This window comes from Lichtheimia ornata (assembly GCF_029851405.1).
Source record: "Lichtheimia ornata isolate CBS 291.66 chromosome Unknown scaffold00018, whole genome shotgun sequence".
Lineage (NCBI taxonomy): Eukaryota > Fungi > Mucoromycota > Mucoromycetes > Mucorales > Lichtheimiaceae > Lichtheimia > Lichtheimia ornata.
The window spans coordinates 434929-459100 of NW_026695338.1; the positions used below are offsets into that span (position 1 = coordinate 434929).

Consider the following 24172-nt stretch of genomic DNA (forward strand, 5'->3'; position numbering starts at 1 on the left):
AATGATGTTCCTTCCCCCCCCCCTCAACCTGCTTCCTTTTTGCATGACAACGGCGGGTCTTTTTTTATTCTTACAAGTATCTAGGTGCAGTCAAACCAGCGGCTGCAGCTGATGATGATGATGAGGATGAAGTACCAACAACATCAGGGGATGGTATCTTGCCATCACTATACGTTGTGGTGGTGGTGGTGACCTTGAGGAGACGTGGTAATTGTTCATTCTCAATCATGGTATCTACGGTCATGGATGATGATGATGGTTGTTGCTGTTGTTCCTGGATCGAATTATGACGACTTGGTACGAGACGACAATAATAATAGTATTCATCATCTCCATCATCCTTCTTCATATGACTTTTTGGTGGTGGTGGCGGTGACGAATATTCTTGCTTGTAAATACGCATCCATTCTGCTGCCAATGCATCCACCTTGGTTGGTTCTACTATCATGTCATCCTTTTGTGTAAAGAGATCCAAGAGACGTTCCTCTTCGGTATTCCAATGCGGTGAACAAAGACGATACTCGACAAGAATATTGCTACCTGAACGCTCAATCATTCTTCCTCGTGTTACGCATTGATCAAAGTAGGGTCCCTTGCATGTTGCACATGTTTTGGCACTGGCAAGATAGCGTACCAAAGGTCGTGGTAGACGATACCCTTGTTGTTGTTGTCGTTGAAGCAACAAGCAACGACGTGCACATATTTCTTTGAGTGAGAGAGGACCATGGACAAGAGGATATTCAGCTACGGTAGGGAATCCACACGCCTGTGCTACTAATTTGCGTATTGATGGCATTTCCACCACTTGCACAGGAATGGATACTAGCTGAGGATTGTTATCCAGGTGAAGTGATACAAGCCGAGTATGTGACAATTGAGCAGGGACCATGGTCAATGCATTATGGTGCGCAATCAATACCACCAATGATCGAGGCATGGTTTCGGGTAAGGCCGTCAATGCATTATGGCTCACATTCAATGCCTTGAGCCGTTCCAATTGTCCTATCGTATCCGGTAAACGTTGCAACTTGTTATGGGAGGCATTGAACAAACGTAATTGGACAAGTAATCCAAATTCATCAGGTAACGTGGTAATCTGATTATAGGATCTTTGAGGTGTGAGAAAAAAAAAACAAAAACCTCCTAATGTCCATGGTTGTTGCATATCTTACATGTCGAGTTTCACGAGGTGCCTGAGATTGCCAATACTTGGCCCGATTTTGATAAGCGATCGGCCTGATAAATCCATACTTGATGAAGCCACTTTGCCTTGAGGCATTTGGGATACGGTTACTTGAGTCCAGTCATTCGAAGAAGGAGGATGAGCTGCATAATGTTGGGTATCGATATAGCTCAAATCGCGCTCCAAATGGCGGTCTTCCAAGCGATAAAAGTCCGGGTGTTCAAGAAGGACTGCGTTGTTTGAAGAATCAAGATGATGGTCATAGGTGATATCGTCTGCTGTATATGCAAAAGGAGGGGTATCGTTGGGCGTGCTTACATGTTGGCCCATAATTAACAATGAATCTCATACATAGACATACACAAAAGAAAGGTAAAGAAAAGAGAAGCGTGGTGCTACTGATGATGATGGCCCCAAGTTTCGAACAGCGGTCCTTGCGGAGCTTTATTATTCAAAAAAGATAAAAGGCGTGGAGCCATGAAAAAATTTCATGTTTTTCTTTATACCATAACCCTTCTTCTATCCTGTGGTCTTTTCGATTTAAAGAGATGAATTGTGCCCTTCGGGAAAAGTAGGGAATAGAAACACTGCTTTATATGCTTTTACTTGTAACGATGATGCATGTCCTTGTTCAAAAGTAACAAAAGCGATATTATCCTTTTTATACACATACACACACAAAGAAAATGATAAAAGACACACACGCCCCTGATATGTCAGGTTACCGGAAAGATCTTTTTGCTCCCCTCCCCCTGCAGCAGCAGCAGCAGAATGAGGTTGTTGGTTTAAACCAGATTCCCGGAAGGACTTGGCCGAAGCGTCAAGTGCGAATAGCGATAATGTGTCGTGTATCACAACATGACAACCCCTAAAAACTTTGTTTGTTTCGCCACACACATCATGCAATCTTTGCAGCTGTCCTCGGCGTGTCATATCCGAAACATCCATCATAGCAAATAGGTTACTAATTTTTTATCTTTTACTATTTACATTTGTCGCAAACAACTATACAAAGAAGTGTGATATATAATATACAGAAATCCCTCCTCTAGTAGTGATGAGATGGTGTTGCTTTTTTTCTTGGTCTTGGTCCTAAGGTGGTGCATAGCCATGCTTTTTTCTTACTTCACCGAGAATAGCGTTGCAAAGACCGAGATGCGTTTGTTGTGCGTGTATGTGTGTGTGTGTGTGATGGTAATAGGGAGAGAGAGAGAGAGAGGCGTTTTACTAATTAGGGAGATATAAAAGAAGGGGGTAAGGAAAGGTTACATTGTTGACTGCATGATTACGGTTCCCAGGAGACAGTATAAACTTGATCGTTGACGGTGACACGTTTGGGTAAAACACAAGGTTCATAAGTAGAAAAAGGGCGTTCACCGGTATCGGCTGAAAGACGTTGTAATAGCAATGCGGTGCGAATAGTATCATTGAGATCATCACCCATGGGAAGAGATGAAGATACTTGTACAGCGAGTTCGGAAGGTGAGGGTGGTGCTACAGTGATATCACCGAGTGGGCGTAAGACAGGCAACAAGTGTTGATAGGTTGTTGATGTTGTTGTTGTGGCTGCACGGATCGGCGGTAAACGTGGACCGGGAAGGTGGTGGTACGCGTGGTGCATGTATCCCTTATGTGCTTCAAGATGCGTAAAGGATGGTGATGGCACAGGTGTGGGCGACCTTGAATCCCGATGTGATGAGGTTGTTGATGAAGAGGATGAAGGTGTGGGTTGAGGTCCCATCATCAACATGTCATCATTCAAGAGTCGAGCTACGGACATGGTTGTTGTGCTGCTGCTTGATGTGCTGCTAACACTGCTACTTGTAGAAGCGGACCTCACAGTACGAGAGGATCGACGTGGTGGACGTGAGGTACAACTTGGACGACGTTGATAAGGTTCGGATCGTGGTACTCGACGTGCAGAGTTAGAAGAGGATACAGTAGCATGATGGGCTGTTGTGGATCGACGATGAGACGCTGAACGTGATGGTGGTGCACTACGAGGATCAAGCAAGAGACACCCATAGTCTTCATGTGATGGTGGCAAACACTGACGTACAAAATCAGGTCCAAAGAGTGGGATCAGCTTTGTACGAATACGATACGCTGTACGTAGACAAAGAATCTTGGCAAATTCGAATGGCATCCTATAAAGAACGCCTTGTTAACAACATAGCTCCTCTCTCTTTTCAATCCTCTTTCTTTCTTACCATGTGCCTTGAATCTTGAGGAACCCACCACGAATCTTGGTCACTCCCAATTCCGGATTCGAATCGACCACTCGAACAATGTCGGCCTTGGAGTTGCCGAGACACTTCCAGATACCAGTGAAATGTACAAAGCCTGTCTCACGATCCCACATAATAGGTTGATTGCCCACTGTATATTCATAGACTAATAAAAAAAGTGAATACAATGAAAATCAAAGTGATGATGATGATGAGGGATGATGTTTTACCTGGAATGTAGCCACGTGGATCAAGCGATGTCGAGTATTTCGCACGAGTAATGTCAAACTCTTCACCCTTTACTTCATCCGCTTGAAGAATGTATGGACGAAATGATGGGTTGTCAGCTTCACAAGCATAGCTGCTAGTATCCGATCGGTGATCGGTATGTGGTTCCATGTCAATGTCTTCGGAAGGTGGTGGTGTATACATCATGGTGGCGTTCATTTATGTCAAATTACACACACGGATCAAGTGTGGAGATTAAAAGAGAGAGAGAGAGAGAGGGAGGAAGAAAGAAGAAAACGGAAAAGAGATGGCTTTTTGACCAGAGAGGACACTGAAGAAATCCATTTTTATAACTTTTGAATGCATTTGGGGGGAGCAAGAGCGAGGAGAGAGAGAGGCACACACACTTTTTGCTCACTCACTTTACCCTAACCACAAAAAACACAGAGGAACGACCTAATGGGGGGAATAAGGTGGGTCGTGCAGCTTGCAGTGACGATAGTAAACGGCCGAGAAATGTTAATTTATGCTCGTTCAAGAATGTGACGCGCTCATCATCATCCATTATTATCATCCACCTGCCCAACCACCTTTTCACTCACAACATGTCGATCTCTTTTTTTAAAATGATATCGACCAAGCAATGATACTCGAGTCTTTTAAAGAAGTTTTATCATGGCATCATCTCTACTCATCTTGCCATTCTACCATCAATCTACACCGAGTAATCCAAAAGACAAGAGGTTCCATTGTTGTTACTCGGGGAGTTGGTGATGATGGGGGTGAGTAATGATGGAGACAAAGGGGTTAAACATGCCCATCTCGCGCCCTGTATCAACCCCCTTTCTTTCTTTCCAACCTTGCCTCTCTCACATTACATATACGCATACACACAGCAGCAGCATCAGCAGCAGTGCAAATCAAATCACCCCTGGACCCCGTGTTATTGCTTTTTACCCTCTTTTTCTTGTGTGCTCTTGTAAATGTCCCATGACATATATGCCTTAATTGATTCTTTACACGAAACTTGTTTGTTTGTATATGCCCTTCTTTTGTTGATGGCGTTGCCTCGACTTTTTGCGAGAGGTGTTGCCCCTTTTTGTTTACGTCGAGAGAGAAAGAGTTTTTTTATTCTTGGCTCGGCACCATGCTGCATGCCATACATAATATTTTGTATGGCATGTTATGCAAGCAAAGTTGAAAAGTGGTCCATGTAGGCACACACAGAAAGAAAAGATGATATCTCTAAAGATCATGTTCATTCCCCGGTAACTAATAGAAGAGGGCCACCATCATCATCATTCTCCCCTGTATAGATTACCCCACTATCAACCCCCTCCCCCAAGTTGCCCTTGCTGCATATTACATGTTGTCCGATACATAATCCTATCCACAGCTGCTGCTATCATTTCTCGACCAATCTTCGAGTTCTGGTCACGATACCGAGGATCATGGACCCTTATTCATTTATGGATCATGTCACTCGATAACATCCCGAGATTACCTTTTAAAAGTGTTTGAGGAACAAAGCGAGTCGCGTTTATGTGTGTGTGTGTGTGGGCGGGTGGTGTATACATGTGTGGGTAGATTAATCTTTTTTGGCGGGATGGCCAGTGCATATGGAAGGGTGAGAGATGAGAGAGTTGTGTGTGTGTACATGCCCGCGTTTCTACTCTTTGCCCCCAAGTTCCACACACATGTAAATGTACTCACTCCTGTTTTTTCCTTTTGCCCCTCACCTACCCCCAAGGCACACATTGGCCCCTTTTTCTCTTCCGTCAAATGACAAAACAAAGCATACACACAGCTCGCGAAAATATCCTTTTTTTTCCCTCGAGGTACGTTATGGAACATACATGTGCATAAGTAATCCAGGGCAAAAGCTATAACAACTAGGGGGTGATTGGATTGAAAAAAGAAACATGATCTTGCACACACACACACACACACACGCTCAAGATATTGCTCCTTTTTGTTTTCAACATTGTGCTGCAATTCTGACTGAGGTTGGGGTGCGTGGCACATTTACATTTCATCACACACGCACACCACATTACACGTCAAGCAGCAACAGCTATCGTGTCGATTGCCCCGGATCCTGCAATCCCCCTTTGCTTTGATAAAAAGAAACCTACCCCCACAACAAGACTGCGCATCTATGTGTATTCCATAGTGTGCTTCACATTTAGGGTGGCACATTGCATGCATGCAGCTTTGGGATGACATTAACCTTTCCTCGACCCGATGATGCACCCTATAAAGCTATGTACGCGTTTCGAGGACCGTGAATGTGAATGTGCGAGTGGATGAATGTAGGTCGAGAATGAGTATTGGTAAGAACTCCTGGATGACATACACACACACAACTTCGGGCCTTGAGTGTGTATACTCAAATATGCGTGTTGTGGGCGAAAAAGAAATGAGCAAGGACCAAAAATGGATATATCGTTTCGCTTGTATTGTCTTTTCTCGAGGTGTGTGTGTGTTTTTAAGGAGGGTCTATTATGGGGGGAGGTGGTAATGGTGAACACCAACGACGGCTTTCGGGTGTGTCGATCACGCGATTTGTATATATATATCCGATCCATGCGCCACATACATGACACAAGGAAGCACAAAAGACCCCATACACAAAACACACTTTTACACACACACGCATGCTACGGTGTGATGTACTTGTCATCCACTTGTCTAATATTTCATGTTGGTCCGGATGAGCAGCGTAAACTTTTTGGGGGAGCGGGAGGAGACCAAGTCTAAACCGAAACAAAATGCCTGCTGTTTTCTGGAGAATGTCGTAAAGTGGTGACAACACCACCTACCTACTATTACTACTACTACTACCATTACCAGTGATTTCAATCGAGTCTGGCGCGCTAATTCTATTGTTGTCTTTAGAAATTCGCCGAGAATGAATGTACCATTATTGCGTCAAAAGCGTAGTAGTAGTACTCGGGTGGCATCCGAGGTATAGAGTTTGCATAATCTGCAAGCAATTTCTTTTCTCGCTCATCCTATTGTACGTAGCCGCTGTGTGTGTGTGTGTGTTTGTGTGTATGTGTTCCGAATCCAAAATGACAAATGGTAGTACGATGTTGTTGTTGTTCCTTTAACAATGCCATCGTCCCGGTGAAGGATTGGTTGTTCGGGATGATACACAAAAGTGGGAATCTCACTCGACGTTGTTTGACAAGGTTTAATGGAGTGTACATGCACATTACATGCTTTTGTCATGGGTCTTTAAACCGAGACGGTGATGGTTGCACACAAAAAGTCACCGGGACAAATGGCAAAAACCATCACGGATGACGACCGATTGCGATAAAGACCTTTTTCCTCGGCACATGCCCCGTGCATTTTCACAAAAGATATGATCTGCAACAGATCTAAACAGCCAAAAGGTGAACCGTGTAGTCTACACATAGTGTACGCGAGATGGGGTTATATGTTGTGTGACCACCCTGTAAGCCATGTGCTGCATCCACCAAGGTACTACTTACTCCCACCCCTTACTTTCACACACAAATCTCGTAGCCCTAAAGGGATTAATGAAAGCAACTAATTGCTGCCACCCTCATCTTAGGAGTTATCTAAGCCATGTTGATCTCTACGGAGGATCTTGGCCCCCATGTTGTCATGGCAATCACGTGGGTTGCCATGGCTTTTGTGTATACAACATTCTATTGCCGACAGTGAACATTGATTGTCTTTGTAAACTCATATCATTGCAAGTGGCGTCATAAGCTATTTCATTGTTTTGCAATCCATCTCTCTGCATAATTGCTCACACATGGGCAGCATACCTTAATACCCGGCTAATAGCCTTCTCCTCCCATTTTCAACTATTGCCCAATCCACCACATGTGAACGATTCTCCTGCTTCAGCTTGTCATTTCCATCCTTCAATTGCTTTGATCCGAGGCAATTTGATTGAGTAACGCTGAAACACAAAACACATCATTTCATGAACCATCTCACCCACATTGCAACCTCTTTTCATAATGAAGCATGGAGTCTTTATGAGAACGAAATTGACAAGGGCGTCTGCACATACCCTGTGTGCAATTTTCAGGTTCGATATGGGTAATGTCAAGGTCATGGGTCGTCCACCCTACTTATGTTTGCATTGACTCAAGTAATCCAATTCATCCATGGCTGTAAAACACCTTTCGTCAATTCCATCCCATCCATCTATCACATCATCCTCGGCCGTTTCCATGTGACATGATCCATCCTTCCTGCTGACGACGCGACAAGTAGCCAACGAAACATTCCAAGGTTTCCCATCACTGCACTTGATTGCACCCATCCATCATAACCAACAGGTTGGTGAAAAGAGTCATGTGATCCCTGCTGGTATGCTTCCTTTTCCATCTCATACTTGGCCATTTCCCTCGCTGCTTAACCAGATGAAGCTCCCTTTCATGCCAATGTACCAAACAATATCCGGATACACATCGTATGTATTAAAACTTGTTGCTACACGTAAATAAAGCTGCTTCTATCTGCTGACCACTTGGAAAATGGCTGCAGGATGCTGCAAGTAACTTGAGACAATCGAGTCTTGACCTTCCTAATAGCAGCTGGTGTCGCGTTTGGTTGTGGCAGAGGATTGTACTACAAGAGAGCGTGTGTTGTATAGAATGACAAGGCTGTTAAAGATCACGCTGATCGCAGTTGCTGCAATGGACGCTGTTACGATTGGTTGTGGCAGAGAAGCGTGTGTTGTAATAGAATGACAAGAAGGTTGTGTACACGCCATGGACCTGTCATTGAGTCAAAGACAATCGGATCAAGAGAGTTGTAGGATTGACATGATGAGCTGAAGGAGGACAATCGTTCGCAGGAGGTAGTTGTATGCACTTGAATGGGGCAACAGTTGAGAATTGGGAGGAAGAGGGAAGAAGTGGGAGCTGAGTGAAGTGGCACGTGCAGGCTGCTGCATAAATGGCGAGGATCATTGCGCGCATCTATCATGGATGGGTGCTTGTATACATAATCCGTCCATGTTGGGTGGTCGTGGCAGGGGTCACCCATGGTTTCTTGAGCTGTTGAGATCATTGCAACATGAGCTTTATTGATTCACTACTACTATTGCTCCTATGTTAAGTCTATAGATTGACTGAGGATTGTGTGCGGTATGAGATCACGTGAATTACAAGCCCAAATGCTTGCCTGTCAACTTGATGCAGCCTTTGCATGATGAGCACCCCCTGACAACAACAACAACTTGATCCACATGGCAACAGAGCTTACTTGGTTGCTATGGAGAAAGTGTCCATGGAGTATATCCTTATCGCCTCATCCATCGTAGCCACGGTGATTGGGCAAGGTTGGAAAGGTGACACTTCCCATTGCTGCAGCATGAAGCGAATAGTCGATCTTGGTGAAGGACTTGGATCACGACGACGTTTGTTCATTTGGTACCAAAAGTAAGAGTGAAGCGAGTCTCTGCCAATGCATGATCCTTATGCGTTTCAAACGAGATCCTCGATTAACATTACCCACTGCAATTGTCCTTTGTTGATTATGTTTATTGCACGCTCAGCTAATGATAGATTTGATTTCTATTGCATATAGTATCTATGCTATTCAATGTGGCACCTCGTCTTCCTGCCCAAAGCTCTTCTTGTTTTTGCTTTTGAAATGTGTTTTTTGCTAATAAAATCACCAAACAAAGTTAGACATCGCTTAAATGTAATGCATTGATATACGTACGTGACCAAACTCTCTGTAGTTGCTGTATCATTGATTGAAGTCCAACTCCCTCGCCAGACTTGTTTTTCGCCTCTGGGTCTTACATGAAGTCCAACTCCTTCGCCAGACTCTTTTCGCCCTCAGGGTCTTACATGAAGTCCAACTCCTTCGCCAGACTCTTTTCGCCCTTTCACTTGAGGTCTTACGCATGCTTCCACCAAACTAGTCAGTGTGCCTATAGATAACCATACATAAGTAAACCTTCTTTCAACGATGCTTGCAACGATACAATAATTACATGACAATGATATTGTGGTCTGCTCCATTGAGAGAGCCTTTCTTTGCATGATTGAACTTGCTTTGTCGCAGGAAGATCGAGGATCGTTGTTGTTCGTATGATGTGGCTGCTGCCTTTTTTTGATATATTTTTGCTGACGTGCTTTTTTTGTGATACTGCTATGGAACAAAGGCTGGTTAGTTTCATGTATAGATACTACTTGACCACTCACATACCATTTTGCTTTTGGTTTTGTTGTATGATAGGATTGTGTTCTTGACATGGTGGCGGCGGCCCATATCAGATGTAGCTTGATAGCTGTGATAATTGCTCGATGCTTGTGATGATTGTTTCCAGTATAGAGCCCCTCCAATGACAATGCCTCTTCCAAAGTTGTGCCTCTCATTGCATTCGTGTGATTGCTTTGCGTGATATTCCTTGGTAAGACCAATTGCCGCCAAATTGTGCTCATGCGAATTGCACCCAAGAATGGATTGATTCATGAATAGGCTCAAAAGGAAGTGCCCATGCCAAATTGATAGTCTTGTCATCCACATCGGTTCCACCACCAATACAATGAAGAGAGGACTTGTGCCAACGTTGATAGTCTTGTCATCCGCATCGGCTCCACCACCAATAAAATGAAGAGAGGACTTGTGCCAACGTTGATTGTCTTTGTCATCCGCCACCAATAGAATGAAGAGAGGACTCATGGCAATAGAAGGACTTGTGCCAATGTTGATAATCTTGTCATCCGCCACCAATAAAATGAAGAGAGGACTTGGGCCAACATTGATTGTCTTCGGCAACCGCCACCAATAGAATGAAGAGAGGTCTCATAGCAATAGAGAGGACTTGTGCCAACGTTGATAATCTTGTCATCAGGATCGGTCCCACCACCAATAAAATGAAGAGAGGACTTGTGCCAACGTTCATAGTCTTGTCATCCGCCACCAATACAACGAAGAGAGGACTTGGGCCAAATGATAGTCTTTGTCATCCGCATCGGCTTCACCACCAATAAAATGAAGAGAGGACTTGTGCCAACGTTGATAGTCTTGTCATCCGCCACCAATAGAATGAAGAGAGGTCTCATGACAATAGAGAGGCGTGTCCCAAATTGATAGTCCTTGTCATCCACATCGGCTGCACCACCGATAAAAAGAAAAGAGAACTCTACTCCCCAAAAAGAGCAGGAGCCCTCACTCTGGTTTCAGGAAGAACCCACAACACCAGAAACAGAACGTGACATCCCAGTACACCAGTGCATCTATAAAATGAAGGAATCAAGCATGCAGGATTTACACCCTTCGAGAGAATCCTACACGCAACGCCTACCACTTCACGAGCGCTACCATAACGACCACGTACCATTCCAGGTCCCAAGTCCCAAACTACGATGCCCATGCAAGTCGATGTCTTGATGTTTTTTGTTTTTTCCAAGTACCCACTTCAAAGATGATTACCGCTTGTGCCCAAACACCATCATCCAAAACATGTAAGGGCGGTCAAACTATGTAGGGATGTATCACGGCATACACCATGACCCACCCCCACATAAAAAGACAAAGGATGATTAGTATAAATGGTATCCAAGCAATGTCACTGATTTTAACTTGCCTTTTCAAGTCCAATCCCATACCCCAGTGGGTAACATGATGATGATAATGAGTGAATCGCCCTTTGGCTCTTGATCCACCAGGAGAAAGACACCGCAAATGCTTTGTGACTTAATCGTAGCATGGGAACAAGGGATCCTTGGAACGATACGTCATCGCCATGGCAACGCCCTAAAAGTGATAGACGTTGACGTGCAAGAAACTCCCGTCGGGATACCTTCATGCCGATCCTTCCGTATGTGCAAGCAACTGGCATAGCTGAAATGCACGCCTGAATCCGGGCTGGGGTTTTCCATCCACCAAACTATCTCGCAATTCTTGCTGAGAAACTCTATGGGCATCTATATACAATATGCATGTGAGTGATTTAAACCATGACACCTATAGCATGTAACTTACTATACGTCTTCATTGAAGACTGCTACATCATAGGGATCGAAATCGGTCCCTATGATCTCTGCCAAGATGTCGTCTCCGCCCATGACTAAAGGATTAAAAGTTAGTATCATATAAGGTCATTCATCCCAATGATAGTATACTTACATGAATCTGCTTGTTCAGCATATTCAACCAAAATTGATGAAGGTGGTGCAGGCTCTGCTTCCGAAGAAGGCAATGTGGATGATGATGATGATGGTATTGATGATGGTATTGACGGTGGTATAGGTGATGGTATCCTTGATGATGATGATGGTAATGCTGTTGTTGATGATGATGATGGTGGTGGTGGTGGTGACACCAACTCCGGCCTTTTGACGCGCCTTTTTGGACATGCAATTGGCCTTGCTCTATCCTCTTGTTTCATGGCCGAGGATGTGGAGGCGGGAGGTGTTGGTGGTTGTGGTGGCGGTGATGATGGTATTGGTGGCCTTGGTGGTGATGGTGGCGGTCTTGGAAGTGGGGGTGGTGGATTCCCACTTTGTCTATGCCATCGAAGGCGACTTCGAGGCCGAATAACTGGCCTTCGGATCTCTAACCGTGATCGGTTATTGCTGCTACCTGTGGTGGATGCAACAGGTATTGCTGATGCCGCTGGTGCTGGTGATGCTGCTGCTGCGACTACTGCTGCTACTACTACTTCCGGTGTGGCCTCCGGATGGATGGTGATTGGCGGTGGCACCACTTGGGTATACATGATCGCTGGTTCTTGTGGTGGTGGTGGCAATGGCAATGGCAATGGCAATGATGGTGGCGATGGTGATGGTGATGGTGATGCCATGGTTGTATCTTGCATGTCTTCAATGACTGGTGCTTGCTCTGAGGCATCTGCGTCCTCTATAAAAAAGAGAGATTTTTGGATTAATATGAGATCATGCCATACTTGGTATCACTTCCAAGATGTAATCCACTTACCATTCTCTACGATCTCTCGTAATTGTTCAGGAGTGCCAGGAAGAGCATCTGGCACATCCGTGTCCGGCTCATAGATATCGAGCTTCTCGAGAGCTTCACCTATAAAGTATAAATCAGTTAGCGTCAATGTAATGTAGAGATAACGATCCTTTCATAAAGTATACTTACAAAGCTCGTCTAAGGATGATGATGCGGATGATGCAGATGATGATGATGATGATGATGCCGATGCAGATGATGTGGATGCCAATGCAGATGATGATGATGATGATGATGATGATGCCAAAGATGCGGATGCAGGTGGTGATGATGACAATGCTAATGATGTTCTTGCTGTAGTAGTAGGCTTCTGTGACGGTAAGCCGTACACGTGCTGCATGGCTTTATGCATAGCCATTCCTTGAAGCAACTTTGGTGGTGACCGTGGTGTGCTTGTAACTTGCTTGGATGGCTTGAAAAGATCCACAGCTGATGATGTGTTGATAATAGCATCACCCTCCAAGGCCGACATGTCGCCATGATGACGGGGCACTTGTGCTACTGGTCGTGTTGAGAACAACATACCAGGATACTCGCAGGCTTGCGCCTTGCATGGAACCACTGGAGCTACCCAGGGTTGACGATTAGCCATGACAACAGGGCTAGTAGGCACCTGTGTCGAATCACTCACCTTTTCCCTGGCCGCCCGCAACGGCACGCCGGCCGAGCAGTCAGCATTGCTGGCAATCGGGACGTGAGTCAACCGATTGTTGGGACGCGAAAGCCCCCACCGAACCAAAGGAACAACGACACCGAGAAAGAAGGCAATTGGCATCACCCACATGAAATGTACTTGTTCGAAAACGTTCCATTTCAATGCGGCGAGCACGAGCACAAGAGGAAAGAAGCGAGCCGGTTCTTGATGAACTTGAGATGGCATTGCGGAAAGAGGAGGAACTATTGCCATGGAAACGAAGTCGACTTAAAACACTCCCGCCCACACAGTCCCATTTCACGCCCACTCGATCTCACTTTGCAAATGGCGCGTTACCAAGTCAATTTACGGGTAGAATCGTCTGTAGATCTCGATACAATAGTTTATTTAAATAAACAGTGTGATTTGGAAGCAAACGGGTGTATCAAAAAATCATAGCAACCATAGTGCAGGTTGCCCTTCTTCCCTTATTTCCCTTGACACTTGGTGTGTTATTGGGTTTTATTACGTGTAGAATGGTGCGTACGTCACGAAAATGTTCTTTATTATAACAAAGGAGGGCTGTTGGGATGCAAATGAGCGCGTCAAGCAGTATAGCTACCCCACTATACAAAGGAAAATCTTTAGAATAGGGATATAAGACTTGGCACGTTCCCAGCAGATACTTTCCAGATGCAGTGATTATCTTTGTTCTCACAAAGGTATTATGGTTGTGTATAAATGTATCGAGTGATCATTCACTCAATGATCTATCATCACGTACCAGCAGTGTGTATTGTGGGCTGAATAGGAAATGCAACTTGCGGGCGAAAAAGAATGATCAGTGTACCTGAAAGGACTCACTACTGACAACGGCGGCTCAGCCAAAAGGTATCCTCAACAACGTCGATATCTTTCATCTCTCATCTCAACTTTCATACATTGAAATCAGAGTTTTGAATTCGCTCATACTTCTTGTTCTCACAATGACATTGCACACAAGCTATATAAGTGCTGTCCAATACGACCTCGTATAATATGAAACCATTATGCATTTCTCCACCAATAGCGTCGACGCTTCAAGTCCATTGTTACACAACCAAATCCTTCTGCATCTTTGGCTCTAATACGAATGAGGCAATTAACAATGAACAAAGACTACTGCTCATATAGCATCACGCTTAAAACACAAAAGCAACTCAATACGATGATGTAAATGATCCCATCTCATTTTCCGACTTTCCTATTTCTATTCCCCCTTTCAATCCAAGTGATCCCCATTTAGCCCATATTATGAGCTCATCTAATACACCATTCAATGGAAAAGTCAAAGAGTCGCACACAATACAGTAAACGTCCTTCATTCCATGATTGCAAAATCGCTGCTGTATTCATTGGCTCCAGTACCATCCATGGCTGTAAAACACCTCCCTTCGCCAAAGATATAAACCCTTTCGTTCATCGCATCCCATCCATCATCATCATCAGTCATATCCACATCATATGATCCCATCGTTCCTGTCGACGACGCGAGATGTAACCAAAGCAACATTTCAAGGTTTCTCATCACTGCACTTGATTGCACTCATCCATCATAACCAACAGGTTGATGAAAAGAGTCATGTGATCCCTGCTGGTATGCTTCCTTTTCCATCTCATACTTGGCCATTTCCCTTCCAGCTTAACCAGATGAAGTTCCCCTTTCATGCCAATGTACCAAACAATATCCGGATACACATCGTATGTATTGAAACTTGTTGCTACACGTAAATAAAGCTGCTTCTATCTGCTGACCACTTGAAAAATGGCTGCAGGATGCTGCAAGTAACTTGGGACAAGCGAGTCGAGACCTTCCTAATAGCGTTTGGTTGCGGCAGAGGATTGTACTACAAGAGAGCGTGTGTTGTATAGAATGACAAGGCTGTGAACGCTGTTTGAGACAATCGAGTTGAGGATCTCGCTGATAGCAGTTGCTGGAATGGACGCTGTTACGATTGGTTGTGGCAGAGAAGGGTGTGTTGTGTCAAGAGAGTCGTGTGTTGTAATAGAATGACAAGAAGGCTGTGTACACGCCATGGACCTGCCATGAGTCAAAGACAATCGGATCGAGAGAGTTGTAGGATTGACATGATGAGCTGAAGGAGGACAACCGTTCGCAGGAGTTGACAATGGGAAGAAGAGGCAAATAAGTTGGCAGCGGAAGACTTGGAAATTAAGCAGACTTTTCTGTTGCTTGGATGACACTTTTGTGTTTGAGCGTTTTTCAGTCAAATCCTCTCGGATCAAGAAAGTTGAAGGATGGAAATGATGGGCTGGAGCAGGACAATCGTTCACATACATTGGATTGGGTAACAAAGATGAATGGGAGGGAGAGGCTATTAGCTGTGACTTATGAATGGTTACTAAATAGTGTAAAAGTACCATGCATGAACCCTTCAGGTCCGTCCGATCGCCTGTGTTACACAAAGAAGCCCGTCTGCATCTTTGACTCTCTCAGGTCTACCTACTCGACACTGAACAAAGATCACTTGCCATATAGCATCACGCTTACAACATAAAACGCCCATATCTCAAGATTTCAGAATCAAACATGGGGTCTTTAATAGAACAACATGCTCGGCGGGGTGAAAGTGATCTTGGGTCAAAGTTTCAAGTTCATCGTGGCTAATCCCAGATTTCGCAATGTCGCCACCAGCCAAACTGGATCCAGGGGTCGACCTCCTCGACGACGACGACCAAAAAAATATTTTTTGGGCTAGTTGCGACATTGAACGTGAAACTTTCACACAAGGTGCTGTTGGCCAAGCCGAGCCCATTGCTCTAATAAAAACCCCACGTTTCATTGTAAAGTTTGGAGATACAGGCACCTTTATGTTTGTAAGCGTGATGCTATATGAGAAGTGGTCTTTGTTTAATGTCAAATAGCTGGACCCTGACAGAGCAAAAGATGCAGAGGGTCGTGTTGTGTAACACAGCTACGTTTGCATGAATGAAAGGGTCAATGTATAATTACTTTATGGATCGTCTAGGAACAGGCATGTATTGCTAGCTAACGGCCAATTTTATCCAATCATCATTGTTGCGGGATCCACTTCTGGGAACGATGCCCCTGCTCTAGACATTCATTTCCATGATTAAAGTAGGTTGATCCGAGCTGATTTGACTGAGCTGCGGTCAAAGAGAGATTACACCACTCTGGACATAAAGCACGCTCGATGTAGCTCAACCGATGTAATCTTGTGTGAGCGTAACTCAACCAAATCAGCTCGGATCAACCTACTTTAATTATGGAAATGAATGTCTAGAGCAGGAGCATCGTCCACCTACAATAGAATGCACAAAAGTTGGGAATGCACAAAAGTGGCTATTAGCTGCCAATGTATGGCCTGGAAATGAGGTTTGCGTACCTGTCATGCATCGTCCCTGAAGTCCTGACTTTTTAGCTGAGTTACCCAAAGAGGTCCTTCTGCATCTTTTGCTCTATTATAGCCATACTACTTTACATTAAACAAAGACCACTTGTCATATATAGTCACGCTTACAAACATAAAGATGCCTGTATCTCTAAACTTTACAATGAAACGTGGGGTTTTTATTCGAGCAATGTGCTCGGCTTGGCCAACTACACCTTGCGTGAAAGTTTCGCGTTCAATGTCGCAAACAGCCCAAAAAATATTTTTTTGGTCGTCGTCTTCGAAGAGGTCGACCCCTGGATCCAGTTTGGCTGGTGGCGACATTGCGAAATCTGGGATTGGCAAGTTTGATCGTAAAACTTTCACACAAGGTGTAGTTGGCCAAGCCGAGCCCATTGCTCTAATAAAAACCCCACGTTTCATTGTAAAGTTCGGAGATACAGGTACCTTTATGTTTGTAAGCGTGACTATATATGACAAGTGGTCTTTGTTTAATGTAAAGTAGTATGGCTATAATAGAGCAAAAGATGCAGAAGGACCTCTTTGGGTAACTCAGCTAAAAAGTCAGGACTTCAGGGACGATGCATGACAGGTACGCAAACCTCATTTCCAGGCCATACATTGGCAGCTAACAACCACTTTTATCCAATCAACATTGTTGCAAAATCTACGTGATGGGAACGATGCTCCTGCTGCAGACATCCATTTCCATGGCTAAAGTAGCTTGATCCGAACTTATTTGGTTGAGTTACGGTCGAACAAGGATTAATCAGCTGAGACATTCGAACGTATGCTGATGTCTGGATTCATGTAATATCTCTTTGACCGTAGCTCAGCCAAATCAGCTCGGATCAAGATAATTGAATCATGGAAATGAATGTCTGGAGCAGGAGCATCGTTCACATGCAGTGGATTTTGCAACAACGCTGATTGTGAGGAAATGGCTGATAGCTCGCAATGTATGGGCTATTGTCAATAGTATACAGTATCATCCTTCCATCTTTCCAGTCATGCAAACGTAGCTGTGTTACACAACACGACCCTCTGCATCTTTTGCTCTGTCAGGGTCCAGCTATTTGACATTAAACAAAGACCACTTCTCATATAGCATCACGCTTACAAACATAAAGGTGCCTGTATCTCCAAACTTTACAATGAAACGTGGGGTTTTTATTAGAGCAATGGGCTCGGCTTGGCCAACAGCACCTTGTGTGAAAGTTTCACGTTCAATGTCGCAACTAGCCCAAAAAATATTTTTTTGGTCGTCGTCGTCGAGGAGGTCGACCCCTGGATCCAGTTTGGCTGGTGGCGACATTGCGAAATCTGGGATTAGCCACGATGAACTTGAAACTTTGACCCAAGATCACTTTCACCCCGCCGAGCATGTTGTTCTATTAAAGACCCCATGTTTGATTCTGAAATCTTGAGATATGGGCGTGTTATGTTGTAAGCGTGATGCTATATGGCAAGTGATCTTTGTTCAGTGTCGAGTAGGTAGACCTGAGAGAGTCAAAGATGCAGACGGGCTTCTTTGTGTAACACAGGCGATCGGACGGACCTGAAGGGTTCATGCATGGTACTTTTACACTATTTAGTAACCATTCATAAGTCACAGCTAATAGCCTCTCCCTCCCATTCATCTTTGTTACCCAATCCAATGTATGTGAACGATTGTCCTGCTCCAGCCCATCATTTCCATCCTTCAACTTTCTTGATCCGAGAGGATTTGACTGAAAAACGCTCAAACACAGAAGTATCATCCAATTTCACAAAAATCATCTTGCAAAGTTATTTGTAAACTGCCAGCTAATAGCCCATTCCTCCCAACCACCTTTGTTGCCCAACCCAATGCATGTGAACGATTGTCCTGCTCCAGTCCATCATGACCATCCTTCAACTTTCTTGATCCGAGGGGATGTGATTGAACAACGCTCAAAAAACACACGTGTCATCCAAGCAACAGAAAAGTCTACTTAATTTCCAAGTCTTCCACTCGCCAACTTCTTGCCTCTTCCTCCCATTCTCGATTGTTGGCCCATTCAAGTATACAACTACCACCTGCGAACGATTGTCCTGCTTCAACCCATCATGTCAATCCTACAGCTATCGTAATCCGATTGTCTTTGACTGAATGGCAAGTTCATGGCGTGCACAGCCTTCTTGTCACTCTTCTTCAACACACGAGTCTCTTGACACAACGCGCTCTCTTGTACACTCTTCTACCGCAATCAAACGTAACGCATTCATTCCAGCAGTTGCCATTAGCGATCTCTACACACCATTGCTTCAAGGTACTTGCAGCAACGTGTCTTGCAGTCTTTTTACGTGATCAGCAGATAGCCATCATATAGAACCAGCTTTATTTACGTGTAGCAACTTGTTTTCAATACATACGACTTCTTATGGATATGGATATGGATCTGGATATCGTTTTGGGTACATGGGATGGAAGGAATTGGTTACATTGACCGAGTTGGATCGCTTGGCCCATCTAGAAGGTGATGTCTAGCTTGGATCACAGCACATCAGCAATCGAGTACGCTGCAACACCTGGTTGAGATGCGAGCAAGTGATTGGTCAACAGCCGGATAGAAAAGGAAGAGTACCAGCAGCAATCACATGATGGCTCTTTTCAACCAACATTTTGGAAATGCAGCGAGGAGAAAGCCTGGGATGTTGCTTTGGTTGCTTGTCGTGTTGTCATTGGCAGGAATGATGGACCATATCCCAAGGATACGGCTGAGGATGATGATGGATTGGATGGGATTGGCAAGAGGTGTTTTGCAGCCATGGATGATATTGCAATTATGGACGAAGGATGTTTATGAGGGCATCCATCAAGAATACAATGACACGATGATACCCAACCCATTGGCTCTATGTGGTCCTGCAATCCTGCTCCTTTATCATACTTCATAAACATTCACACTACCACGTCATTTCTTCCACGCCCACTCATGAATAAACATTGGATTCAAGATAAGAACTAGAGTATCGTATAATCAGCGCGCAAGTGTAAGACATGGAACACGTGCTTGGTTTAGGGATTGACGATGATACGATTGGAGTTGGATTGAAAAGGGAATAGAAAGCTGAACGAAGGCGTGAAGGTGCCATGGCTCTTGAGACGTCTTCTCCAGCAATAGGATTAGATCATTTTTACTCCCAATGTATTATCCTCTTCCGTCATCTAATGGCGGTTGTCGATTATGTCCCATCTCCTGATGTTCACCTGCTGTAGTGTTACTATTACTCTTTCTGAATCCAATCAAATGAATCCATAGTGCTAGCTTTGATATTTCTCAAGGACTCTTTAATAGCTTTCATATGGTAAAAATTACTACTAGTGAATAAATCTAGCCACGGCGCAAGTTGAAGGGGGAAAATATGGACTCGGCGACGCAACTACGAAGACCTTCCCAAATCCCAAAAGGAAGATGGACTCGACGACGTAGATTACGAAGTCCTTCCCACATTATCCACTTGCAACTCACTCGGATCGCCTTTACTCGCAACCGATACTTCAAAAGCGGATCCTATGGGCATCGGCACACAAAGATATCTGGCCATGGCGCAAGTCAAGACAAGAGAGAATACTATGGACTCGGTAACGCAGTAAACGAGATCCTTCCCATAATACCCCACTTGCTGTCTCCTTGAATTGCCTCCAAAAGCTATGAATCCTATGGGCCTTTCGACATACGCAACACGTTTTGGAAATGTTAGCGTACCCGTCAACAAGTGATGCTGCATTTAGCACTTACCCCATCACAGTGAACGCAACAAGTTACCGGACGTACTGAAAACGCAGCTGCGGAAATCATGCTCCGTTTTCAAGGTTGTCGAGCTGGGTTTATAAAGACTGTGACTACCACTGAAGGAGGAGTTGAAAAGTCCAAGATCACCTGACTTGACGGTTTGAGCTGAAGGACGATTCCTCTAAAATAGATGTACCCTGATTTCCCACACACACACGCACACAACCCTTCTCTTTTACGCAAAGCTTCATATTCAAAGAACACACACACTCTTCACACTCAAAGTGAGTATTCAATAGCAATCCTATATTCTTAACACACGTATACTTATCACAATGACATGAATAAAGCCATCACTTTTGAAGTATTAAAGAAGCTTTATCTCACCACTACATTGCCATTTCCGACGAGGTAGAACAGTACCTTGGCAGCAGCCCTGAGATCAATACTTCAATTCACAAGGCCCAGATTAGGACATCCTTAGAGCCTTTACACATACGATACAAAACCCATCTTTGCACAACATACTGTCATAATCTCGATAGAGAATACAACTAAATACATAAACATATCGAACAACCATCAATAGATCTCCAAAAAATATGTTTTCTCACTATCCATTCAGTGGAACCATACCCATAATACTTCGTCTTATCCTGTGTGAGTAGCAATGCTATACGCATTCGACATGATATTTACGCTGTTAAGGGAATATCGAGAATACAATGATAGCAACTACCATCATCCTTCGTGCAACCTGTCAATCGTCACCATCCAACTAGGACATGCAATAACTCGCCACCACGCATCACATCCATCCATTCACCTTTGCACAACAACGGTGCACGTCCAAATTATAGGAACTTCCCAAGTCGATGTATCCCCTCATTGGAGCAATTTATTGTTGCATTCTCAATCCATCTCTTGTGAATGATCTTGGATTAAAGGATTACTTTAGCGAATACGAAAATTACGTTGGCCATCTATTTCAAAGCATGGATAGTGTAAGAAACCTTCCTTCTTTCGTTGGATCTCGTCGTATGTGAGCACGTGATGTGGTATGGTATGGTATGGTATGGTAAATGTAGGATTGTAAAATAGTACCCATTTGTAACTGCTGCTGTGATAGAGAGGAAAGGGTCTGATTGATTCATTTTGTTTTAAACAGTGGTTAGACCTTAGCAGCAGTAGCGGCGTAATACATCTTGTAAGATGAATGCTTTATTAATAAACGATGGGAGACACACGAATCTAGTGAACAATGGATAACAATGCAAGCTTGGAGGGGTGGTGGGATCGAATTGCCAAATGGGGTGGTGGTGGCTCCACAGTGCAGCTGAGTGTTTTTCAATTTACCGCTTTCTCTCTTTCCCAAACGATCTACAACCATGGCGGATGGCGACGACCAAAAGCAATCCAACCACTTGAACTTCAACCTCCAAGAGTTTTTGGGAGACAACAGCGCGAGTGATGCATCGTTCCAGTCCATGGTGCAAAACATGTCGGGCCAAGATGGTCTTCCTGCCGAATTACAACAATTATTGGGTGGTTCCAATGGCACCGATCTGGTAAGTGTTCTATACATACAAGCGTGTTCTTTCGTTTCCATTGACACGCCAAGTGAAGAATCTATTAGGTCAAGGCAATACGAGTGGTGGCACCAACAGTCAACCGATATCACCAGCAACGACACCACAGCATGCTATACAACAACAACAACAACAACAGACACCTTCCAGTAGTGGTAGTGGAGGAGTACCATGGGTGATGCCAACCAGTGGTGGTAGTGCTGCTGCTATGCCATCCAACGTCCATGTCATGTCCATGTCCATGCCATCCTCTCAACAACCTACACCTTCACCTGTCATCACATCCACAGCTGGCAATTCGGTACCTGTTCAATCACAACCACGTAAGGTCTTTTGGTGGGTGTATCGAAACATTGGATGCTAATGATGGATCGATATATAGCAACCAATTCCACCACACTCTTAGAAAACATCACATCACAATTACCACCAGAACGCAAAGACCAATTCTTTGATCTCTTTCGACAGTTACAGGTACGTCAAACGCGATCCCACTTTTCTACCATGTATTCAACATCATGATGGTATCTATAGAATAATGTGATTACGCCTGAGCAGTTTTTGACCCAAGCACGATCCTTGTTGGGTCAACAACAATATCAACAATTGGAAGATTTGAAGAACAAGCCGAATCAGGACACTAAGGCAAGCGAGAAACGACCTATATCCAGTGCACAGAATATGGCAGGCATCATGTAAGTGTATATTATCAACAAAGAGAAAGAGAAAGAGAATAGGGATGATTGAATGGGATTTCGTTTTTCTTATAGTACACCACAAATGAAACGACCCAAGCAGGAACATATACCCCCAGGCATGCCAATGGGCCCACCTATCAGTACGCCAATGACATCTTCCACTTTCAAAACACCTGCTGGATTGCAAATTCCTCGTTCGGCAGCCGCTACAGCTGTTCCTGGTGGTGCTGGCAACATGATGCGAACAGCCACACCTACAAGTAGTACACCTGCTCCTGGTGGAAGTGGAGGTGGCGGTGGCGGTGGTGATCGAATTGATTACGATACATTGACGGATGTGATGGGATACGCTGGTGTGGATTTACGTGAAGAAGCCGAGCACTTTTTAAAGGAGGGTGATGGCACAGGAGCTATATTGCCTGATGGTGTGGATCGATCCAAGATACAAGATTTCATGAATGGCGACATGTTACGATCACGTGTGCTTGAATTGGCGCAACCTTTACAAATCAGCAATGTGGATCAAGATTTTATATCCTATTTGGCGCTTGCAACACAAGAACGATTGCGTGGATTGGTAGAACAAATGGTGGATGCATCCAAACATCGTGTCATGTCACAAGCAGGAAGTGCTCCTCCGCCTCTGGATGAAAGGACAGGCCATCCCTTGTATCGCATTGTTGTGCAACAAGACCCAAGAAAGCAACTGTTGGCGATTGAGCGTGCTGAACGTGAAGAAGAACGTAAACGAAAGGAATTGCTCGCTGAACGTGAACGAAGGATGCAAATGGGTGAAGGTGAAGGCGAAGATGGCAAATCCAAAAAGAAGAAAAAGGACAAAGATGGTACAGGTGCTGGTGGTGGTCCTGCCAGTGGTGGTGCACGTGGTTCTGGTCCTGGTGGAGCCTCTGGTGATGGATCAGGAAAAGGAGGCAGCACCAGTGAAACTGCCTTGATTCGTGCCATTGGTGGTGTACGCAAAAGCTGGATGTTGACGGGTAACAAGGATACATCAACAACCCCTGGTGGTGGCACCCCACGATCCTCTGGTAGTGCTGGAGCTGGTGCAGGAGCAGCAGGAGCAGCAGAAGGTGGCGTTGCTGGTGGTAGTGGTGGTCTTGATGATGGATCTCCTCGTGGACGTGGAAGACCGCGTGGTCGTAAAACAGGTGATGGTCTTAAACGTGGTGCTGGACGTGGAAGAGGTGCCGCTGGACGTGATTTACGACATGATGGCCTTGGCTTGTTTTTACCACCTTCTACTATTGGTCGAACACATCGATTGGGTGATCCAAGTATGCGTAAAGTCACTGTACGCGATGCTATCTTTGCATTGGAAAAGGATTGCCAAACAACAGGTCGATCAGGTAGTAAACGTACCCTGTTGAAATCTTATAATCAATGGCTAAAGTAAATAAAAAAAAGTACGCTTGTATACATACACACACATTCACAT

The 24172-nt window shown here is 44.5% G+C and overlaps 5 protein-coding genes across 5 annotated transcripts; 1 reads left to right on the forward strand and 4 right to left on the reverse strand.

Moving 5' to 3' along the window:
- Positions 1–70: 70 nt before the first annotated feature.
- On the reverse strand, positions 71–1513 carry O0I10_004897 (uncharacterized protein; the record flags this gene model as incomplete). The annotated part of the gene is made up of 2 exons (XM_058484946.1): positions 71–1109; positions 1173–1513. The coding sequence occupies 2 exons, from the start codon at positions 1511–1513 to the stop codon at positions 71–73; spliced, it is 1380 nt and encodes a 459-aa protein (XP_058344445.1).
- Positions 1514–2468: 955 nt separating this feature from the next.
- O0I10_004898 (uncharacterized protein) lies at positions 2469–3846 on the reverse strand (the record flags this gene model as incomplete). The annotated part of the gene is made up of 3 exons (XM_058484947.1): positions 2469–3330; positions 3394–3577; positions 3642–3846. 3 exons carry the CDS (start codon positions 3844–3846, stop codon positions 2469–2471), a joined length of 1251 nt encoding a protein of 416 aa, XP_058344446.1.
- A 5784-nt stretch (positions 3847–9630) lies between these two features.
- On the reverse strand, positions 9631–10326 carry O0I10_004899 (uncharacterized protein; the record flags this gene model as incomplete). Its single annotated transcript, XM_058484948.1, has 2 exons — positions 9631–9792; positions 9850–10326. The coding sequence occupies 2 exons, from the start codon at positions 10324–10326 to the stop codon at positions 9631–9633; spliced, it is 639 nt and encodes a 212-aa protein (XP_058344447.1).
- Positions 10327–11630: 1304 nt separating this feature from the next.
- On the reverse strand, positions 11631–13504 carry O0I10_004900 (uncharacterized protein; the record flags this gene model as incomplete). Its single annotated transcript, XM_058484949.1, has 4 exons — positions 11631–11716; positions 11776–12507; positions 12586–12684; positions 12754–13504. 4 exons carry the CDS (start codon positions 13502–13504, stop codon positions 11631–11633), a joined length of 1668 nt encoding a protein of 555 aa, XP_058344448.1.
- Positions 13505–21817: 8313 nt separating this feature from the next.
- Positions 21818–24130, forward strand: O0I10_004901 (uncharacterized protein; the record flags this gene model as incomplete). The annotated part of the gene is made up of 5 exons (XM_058484950.1): positions 21818–21997; positions 22056–22341; positions 22401–22492; positions 22553–22713; positions 22789–24130. The coding sequence occupies 5 exons, from the start codon at positions 21818–21820 to the stop codon at positions 24128–24130; spliced, it is 2061 nt and encodes a 686-aa protein (XP_058344449.1).
- Positions 24131–24172: the final 42 nt, after the last annotated feature.